At 37.2% G+C, this 8,055-nt stretch overlaps 2 protein-coding genes across 3 annotated transcripts; one reads left to right on the top strand and one right to left on the bottom strand.

Annotated features, from left to right (window-relative positions):
- Positions 1 to 259: 259 nt before the first annotated feature.
- On the top strand, positions 260 to 4,641 carry LOC132176738 (organic cation/carnitine transporter 4). The gene is made up of 2 exons (XM_059589023.1): positions 260 to 755; positions 3,288 to 4,641. The coding sequence occupies exons 1-2, from the start codon at positions 326 to 328 to the stop codon at positions 4,451 to 4,453; spliced, it is 1,596 nt and encodes a 531-aa protein (XP_059445006.1). The 5' UTR covers positions 260 to 325; the 3' UTR covers positions 4,454 to 4,641.
- Positions 4,642 to 5,156: 515 nt separating this feature from the next.
- Positions 5,157 to 7,997, bottom strand: LOC132175733 (uncharacterized). Of its 2 annotated transcripts, XM_059587759.1 has the most exons (3): positions 7,524 to 7,997; positions 7,289 to 7,383; positions 5,157 to 5,476 (listed from the first exon to the last, which is right to left on the bottom strand). In XM_059587759.1, the coding sequence occupies exons 1-2, from the start codon at positions 7,868 to 7,870 to the stop codon at positions 7,326 to 7,328; spliced, it is 405 nt and encodes a 134-aa protein (XP_059443742.1). In that variant the 5' UTR covers positions 7,871 to 7,997; the 3' UTR covers positions 5,157 to 5,476; positions 7,289 to 7,325. The 2 variants fall into 2 exon arrangements, with proteins under 2 accessions (XP_059443742.1, XP_059443743.1); XM_059587760.1 differs by lacking the exon at positions 5,157 to 5,476 and having other exon boundaries at positions 7,230 to 7,383.
- Between the last annotated feature and the right edge of the window lie 58 nt (positions 7,998 to 8,055).

The following is an 8,055-nucleotide window of genomic DNA, read 5'->3' as shown; positions in this document are numbered from 1 at the left end:
GTTTCTATCTTCACAAGTGCCGTGTAGGCCACTAACTAAAAGATCCCCGGAACATTCCTGTCTTCACAAGTGCCAAAGACTATTTTAACCCAAAGACCATTTTAACCCATACCAGTCAACTTCCAATCTTACCCCAAATCCAACGGCTCTAACATACTCTACGTGTCCAACCCTAATCTCCAATCAAATCGTAGGCCTCATCGCTCTCCACGTGTCCATAAACCGTAAGGCAACACTCTCCACAAGTATATACGGAAACAGCTTCACTTCTCCATACGAAGCGCGACAGAAAACCTCTTAATAGCCCCAAAACAGATTCCCAGATATGCCCGCCACGAGAGCATCAGATCAAAGTGACCGGAGCTCCGATCTCCGGTCACCGCTGATAGAATCGGGAAAGGAATCCGATCCCAAATCGGAACCCCAGAAGATCTGCATCGACGACATGCTGCAGAGGCACTGCGGCGAGTTCGGGCCGTGGCAGCTGAAGCACTTCGTGCTGACGAGCCTGGCTTGGGCTCTGGAGGCCTTCCATACCATGGTCATGATCTTCGCCGACCGCGAACCGGCTTGGAGGTGCACGACCTTGTCGGGCTGCGACGCCACTGCCAGAAGCGTCTGTGGGCTCGAACCGGGCTCGTGGGAGTGGGCCGGTGGCTCGGGAAGCTCGACAGTGGCGGAGTGGGCGTTGGTTTGTGGAGAGAAGTACAAGGTTGGGCTTGTCCAGGCCTTGTTTTTTTGCGGCTGCATGATAGGTCACTTTCTCTACTTCTCTCTCTCTTTCTTTCTTTCTCTCATCCATTAATAATTTTTGAATTTTTTTTATTAATTTATTAATGGATTATCCCCTTTTTGGACCAACAATGTTGGATTTGAGGAACTAATTACACACTTTGTTTTGTGTTGATGTTATTGGAAAAGATAATATAAAGAAGGACATGCCAGAAAGGGTATAGGTTGTCGTGTTATAATAACTATTACTTATGTTTCTGTACGATATGTGAATTTGTGCATATAAACAATATAGGGAAATGGAAACTATGTAATAATTATATCACTTTCGCAAATTATGGTTAATGTTTGTTGTTGTTACTATATATGGTCAGAATGTTGTCAACCAAAAAAAAAAAAAAAAGAATGGTGTTAGTGTTACACATCCAATTCTTATGCTGCTAAATTGAGTGGTAAAATACCATGCACGTTGTTTATTAGGTGAAAGAGTCAGAATCATAGGCAGATTTTTTTTACCTTCCTGAAAATTAGGGAGACAAACTGATTCATTTCAATTTACGGCATTTTTTGGTGGCCTTTCGTTCTTTTTTTATTCTCCTTAGAAACTTTCCTTCTTAAGCATATATAAGATGCCCACCATTAGTTTCTAATCTTAATTTTTTTTTTTTTAATTTCATGTTAAGTTCTCCCTACGTGTCAAATATTGTTGACTATAGCTTTATGTGATCCAACATGTCATTTCTTTATTCATATTCGTCTCTTTTTTAGATTATTTTTTTAAAAAAAATAAATTAATTAAATAAATAAAAAATGAAAAAATAACATTAATTTGTTCTATCCGAAAATTGTTGGTTATTATAAAGTTTAATTTCTGTGCCATCTTGTCCGTTTCAGTATTTTGCTTTGATTCCCCCTCTCTCTGCTTATGTGGATTGTGATAGAATGATCGATATATATCCTTCGTTACGTTTAATAGTAATAATAAGGATACCGACAACAGCAAAATTAGTAAATTAGAAAGAGAAAAACAAATGGTTTTGACGGACACGTCACGTTTAGGAGACTACGGAAAGTGATAAGCGTGACTAAGAAAAAACAAAAAATAAAAAATAAAAAATGGCAGTTCTTTTGGATGGATAAAGCTAAAACTTTAAGCTTTATTTATTTATTTATTTTGTCGATTTTGTGAGATGTGTCTTTTTCCTAAAGCCGAGGTATCACCTAAGCCACCTGTAGATCTCAGATTCCTCCAGTTCTGCTGCATAATTGGATATATATATATATATATACTTTCTTGAACTTCATTAATTGTATGCATTTAAAAATTTCATTTTTTTTTCATTAGATCTCGATCTTGGAGCAACCTTCCTCTATGACTTGTAAGACCAAAATTATAGCGTCAAACATAAAAATGTGCAGAAATTGGAATTTCATGTTTTCCTGCTCATTTCAAGGCTATTCTAAATTAATGAAATGATTACTTGAAAGGAAAAGCATGGAGCTAGGCAATGAATACGGAGATGTTGAAGTAAGATATTATTCTCTTTTTTTTTCCCTCCGAGTTTGGGAGATATCATTACATGGTCATGGTGTAGTACCATTTCAACTTTATCGGTTAATTTATGGCCTTATAGCCTATATAATACGCACATGCATGCCCTACTTCAACTTTTTTTTTTTTCTAATTGCCCTACTTCAACTTGTCATCATAACCCTCTTACTTAAAGTGACTAAACGAATAATTAATAGGCACGATGATACATTTTTTTAAGCTTAATTTTGTGCTAATCCTTTTGATAATAATTGAGGCCTATCTGCACAAACAATGTATATTTGTCAAGGAAATGAACCGACGAGTATCTAATTAATTATATTTGATAAAAATATAATTTTTTTTAACATTTTTATCATTTTTAACATTTTTATAATTTGGTACATTTGTATCATTTTTTTTTTTTTAACATTTTTTTATGGGATAAAAATATATCTCAAATATAATTATCCGAAGATGATCATAATTCATATTTGTGCATGTATTTCATTTATTCATTTGTCACCCCAAGATATATTAGCACAAGATTTCTAATTAGTTCTTGAATTTGTAATACTTCGGTTTCATATTAGAAAAAAATTAGTAATTCACATATATAGAGTGAATAGTTTATAAAAAGATACTTATAGATGTTAAGTCTTATATTTTTATAAGTGATTATAGTAAAGCTCCAATTGACTAGTACTTTTCGGTGATAATGTATATGTAGTTAGAGTTTTTTCTTAGGTCATTATAATGATACTAGAGCCACCTAATAACGCCTGATCATATGGTTTACAAAGATAGTCATGAGTACTAAAATCTTGCATTACCAAATTATTAGATGAAACTGAGCTTTATAATCAATTTAAAAAAAAAAACTCCAAACTAATTAATCCTTTTATCTCTTATTTTATCGGTAATCATCATTTAAATAATACAAATGACTCTATTTTGTTCCTTGTCGTCCCAAATGGAGATGTTTATGATAATATCACTAACATTTGGTGTCTTCGATTTTCAGGTGCCGGGATATTTGGGCATCTTTCGGACTCCTTCCTGGGAAGAAAAGGCTCTCTAACAGTAGTTTGCATCTTAAACGCCATCTTCGGTTGCTTGACGGCATTTTCCCCGGACTACTGGACATACGTCGTACTCCGCCTCCTAACCGGTTTCAGCACAGGCGGCGTCGGCCTTTGCGCTTTCGTCCTAGCCACCGAACCCGTCGGACCCACTAAGCGTGGGGCTGCCGGAATGTCCACATTCTACTTCTTCTCAACCGGAATCGCTTTGCTCTCCGGCACAGCCTACGTTTTCCGATCATGGCGCACTCTATACATTGCTTCCTCCATTCCCTCCCTTCTCTTCCTCGTCGCCGTCCTCCCTTTCATCTCCGAGTCTCCGAGATGGTACCTCGTTCGAGGAAAAGTAAAGGAGGCGATGAATCTCATGCACTCCATCGCTAAATCCAACGGAAAAAACATTCCCGATGGTGTTATGTTGGCGCTAGACGATGAAGCAAATAACTGTTCAAGCTATGACGAATTAGAAACCAAAGAAGCAATCAGTGGGTCTCTAGTAGATGTTGTTCGGTTAAAAATCACTCGGATCCGTCTGTTTCTCGTCGTCGCCATTAATTTCTTGTGCTCGGTTGTGTATTACGGTCTTAGCCTTAACGTTGTCAACCTTGAAACAAATCTGTACCTCAACGTGCTCCTCAACGCGGTGGCGGAAATGCCAGCTTTCACAATCACGGCGGTTTTGCTGGACAGGTTTGGGAGGAGGCCATTGACAATAGGGACGTTATGGTTTAGTGGGGTTTTCTGTCTTTTGGGGAGCTTGGTGGGAAACGTGGGGATGTGGAAGGTGGTGAGGATGGTTTGTGGGCTTTTGGGGATCTTCGGGATGGCTGGGACTTACAACTTGCTGTTTATATACGCGGCGGAACTGTTTCCGACGGTGGTTAGAAACGCGGCGCTAGGATGTGCAACACAGGCGGCGCAAATGGGGGCGATATTGGCACCGTTTGTGGTGGTTTTGGGTGGTGGGTTGCCGTTTCTGGTGTTCGGAGTTTGTGGTACTGTGGGAGGGATACTTGCGTTTTACTTGCCGGAGACGTTAAATAAACCTTTGTATGACACTATGGAAGGAATGGAGGATAAGGAAAGCGCCAATTGCACAACTGTTTGATGATGTTTACTCTTTCTTTTCTTTCTTTTCCTTCAATTCTCTGCTTTTACGGGATTAAGCATGTATGTCTCTCTTAACCGCAGGTTTATCTTCTTGGTGTGTGTGTGTAATATCTTGTGTTTCCCGTCCCCAACTATTGATCACCGATTGAGTCTCTGATTAAAATCGCCTAAAATTCTTCAATTTCATTTAAGCATCTAAAATAAGTCATATTATAAAATTTAATGAGAAAGCTACTTTATTAAATTTTTGCCTCTTAGTAGCATCCTCATTAAATTTTAAAACATGGCTTATTTTAAACGCTTAGATGAAATAGAGAACTGAGATTTATGAATTTGAGAATCTCAAATTTAAGGAGAATTTTAGTTGATCTAAAATTAACATCCTGTAATTAGGGGTGGCAAAGCGTTCGCATATCGAGCTATATTGAAATACGAGTAACTATATAGGCTAATTATAACTCGACGTCGTTCAATCTTAACAAGCTAATTTTGTTTTGAATTTGTGAATTGTATCAAAAATTGTCGGTACTAATATCGCGTGTCAAGTTCGAATTGTGTTAAGATATGAATATAAAATTAAACAGGTTAGACTCTTCAATTTTAATCTACTAATTTTATATTAAGTTCGAATTAAATTTGTAGGTTGTGTTAAAAATTATCAGCCTTAATCATAATGTCTAATGCATGGTAATGCGTAGCCGCAATTAATTCATGTCCCAACCTGCTAAACAACAAAAATCAAGAGTAGCTTGGAACAAAAGAGCCTTTTGTCCCTTTTGTTGGTTTTCTTTTCCCCTTCTTCTATTTTTCAAATTCAAACGGCAATAACATGAGAACGAGGATATATATATATAGTACAAACTCTTATAATCTTATTTACTGCTCTCTCATCAGTCATCACCATCTTCAGAAATCAGAACTCCGGTCACCAATGGCAGCTCATGCAGGTGATGAATAATTGTGAAGATAGTAATTCACTTTAGCATTCAAAATAGCCACAGTACTCCTTGAATCATTTATCCTGGAAAAAGAGATACAAATTAAAAATCATTTAATCAGATTCCTAAAACTACTAAAATGCATTAGAAATATATGTAATGCATATCAAATTATATATATATACTCCATACAATTATATATAAACACAAATGTTGGCCATGTTGAACTGGGCCGAGGTACCACAACCTTAGACATTACCTGCTCTGTCTGTCTGTGCTTTCATCATCATCATCATCGCAGTGGCTAATTACCAGCAAAAATTATAATCGTAAAACGGATCAAACACGTGATTCAATACCTACTGCAGGTCAATGGTGGAGAAAACACGAAAGCATTTCTTTTATATCCCACTGGGGCCAAGGCCGAGCAACAACAACAATTAATTTTGTTTCATGTTTTAAAAAATATGACGTACACAAAAATATAAAGAAATAGAGCGTGATATGATATGATCACATTATTTATTACATCTCTGTCTTTGTTATTCGGGGGAGGCCAGGTTGTTCTGTTCCAACTTCCAATAGTTACTGCCGAGAGTGCAGCACTTAAATGTATATTGCACGACATTACAACTATGCAATTTGTTTGGATTACTACAATTTCTTTACAAGTTCAAGGCATCAAATTTTTATTTTTTATTTTTTGTTATAACTCCTTTACTATCTAAGGCCATAGTGAGTGGTCGGCCACTCTTTCTAGTCAATTTTGGAGATAGTTGGGCTGTCGGTTGGCTAATTATGGGTGTGGCCGAACCACCCCGTGGATATGAGCGTATACTAAACTTCTCATATAGCTGTAGAATATATAGTTCAACTACCATTTTCAATTGTTGGATACAAGGGTGGCCGGACCACTCCCAAGGTCAATGGGGGTTGTTGACTACCCTTTTGGTAGATTATGAGAATGGTTCACCCCAAAAAAATGGACCGTTGAGGTGGCCAAACTATGAACAACCTTGTCAATTTATTAAAAAAAAAAAATTATAATAAAAGTTATAATACCCTAACATCACTCTTATTCTTAAAGCATATTTGAGATTGCGTTGAGAAATAGAGCTTTTAAAACTATGAATATTTTTATAGAAAAAGCTTCATTTCAAAAGTGCATGTTGACCTTTATTTTTCAAAGCAAAAAGTGAAATAAGTTTTTTTTTTTTTTTTTTTTTGAGCTTTTTACCAAATAAATCATTTTTTTTTTTTGTAATGCATTAAAAATACTTTTAAAATTTCTTAACACAATTCCAAACAAGCTTGTAGAACACTTTCATCAGTTTTTCTAAAGTTTCTTTTGCTTTCCTAAATATAGGAAATTTTCCACCAAAAAAAAAAAAAAAAACATGTTGCAGACTCTCCCTTTCATTGGAGACTGTTTGAATTTTGTAAAAAAATGTGAAGGTACATTTGAAATTCACATTTTGTTAAAAATATATATTTTTATAGTATAGAGAAAGATAAATAAAGCTATCTTTATAAATTTAGATAAATAAATAAAAAGCTGCATAGAGTGCTCTAATAACATTAAGATCAGACATTACAACTCTGAATCATAGCTTGGCTGCAACACATTATTTCCTCTCGGCCAGTGGAAAAGCTTTTTAAATCTATATATACCCTACTATTATTTTTACTAATATTCAATTGTTATTTCACTATGCTAATAGGGCATAATAGTTATTGGGTTTTTCTTTTTTATATAATAAAATAAAAATTAGATATTAGTATGATATATAACATGAAATTTGCCAGTAGTGTAGAAGAACAAGACATATATTCGTATAGCAGAACCACAAGAAGCTTTAATTTAACAGAATTTCATTTCCAAAATTCACACTTACATCCATAATAATGATACAATTATTATGTTCACGCCCATCAGAACATGAATGGAGTCGGAGAAAATGCCGGAATAGCCACCGGAACGTGAGTTCGCCTGCCAAATCCACCACCGACAGATATTATAACCCATCCAACCACCAATCATAATAATCCATATATTCCTTAAATAAATAAATAAAAAAGAAAGAAAGAAAGAAGACAGAAAAACGGCATCATTTAGGCGGCAGTGGTTACCCGTAATCGTCGCTGTAGCTACTACGGACGTGAACTCGGACATGGGACCCAGCCTTCCTCTTGACAATCCTCGGAGACCCCTCAGATCCCACCGTCTGATTATCGACGGCTTTCTCTTTCTCCATCACCACCAACACCGCCTTGTCCTCGGAGATCGCGCACAGCGAAGGCTTCCACTCCGGTCCGGCCTCCGCGGGGCCCATCCGCCCCCGCCGTCTCCGCCCGCTCCTACGTGCCGGCCTCGACGGCTCAAGCCACCTTGTCTCGTCCTCCTCCGCCGCCGCTCCCGGGCGCGAGCAGCAGCCTGGGGACCCACAGCACCAGACGAATTCCAAGATGAACTTCATGATGCAGATGGTATCTGCTTTGCGGTATTTAGCTGGGAAGAGGAGTTTTGAAACTGGGCTTGGAGTGGTGGGAAATCACGTGTGGTGCCATTGGCGGAGGAGGAGTGGAAGGAAGTTCCCTCATAATCTATTTTCTGTTTTGCTCCAAAAAAAAAATCTATCTTCTGTTGCCGTGGAAGTTAGGA

The sequence above is a fragment of the Corylus avellana genome, chromosome ca3 (genome assembly GCF_901000735.1).
Source record: "Corylus avellana chromosome ca3, CavTom2PMs-1.0".
NCBI classification, from domain to species: domain Eukaryota; kingdom Viridiplantae; phylum Streptophyta; class Magnoliopsida; order Fagales; family Betulaceae; genus Corylus; species Corylus avellana.
The sequence above is the reverse complement of the archived record's forward strand: the minus strand, read 5'-3'. Positions and strand labels throughout refer to the sequence as shown.

Excerpts from the sequence above, each read along its gene's own strand:
- LOC132176738 (XM_059589023.1), top strand. The coding sequence starts at position 326 with ATGCCCGCCACGAGAGCATCAGATCAAAGTGACCGGAGCTCCGATCTC. Across the intron at positions 756-3,287 it reads TTTTTGCGGCTGCATGATAG|GTGCCGGGATATTTGGGCAT; the intron begins GTCACTTTCTCT and ends TTCGATTTTCAG.
- LOC132175733 (XM_059587759.1), bottom strand. The coding sequence starts at position 7,870 with ATGAAGTTCATCTTGGAATTCGTCTGGTGCTGTGGGTCCCCAGGCTGC. Across the intron at positions 7,384-7,523 it reads AGCTACAGCGACGATTACGG|GCGAACTCACGTTCCGGTGG; the intron begins GTAACCACTGCC and ends TGGATTTGGCAG.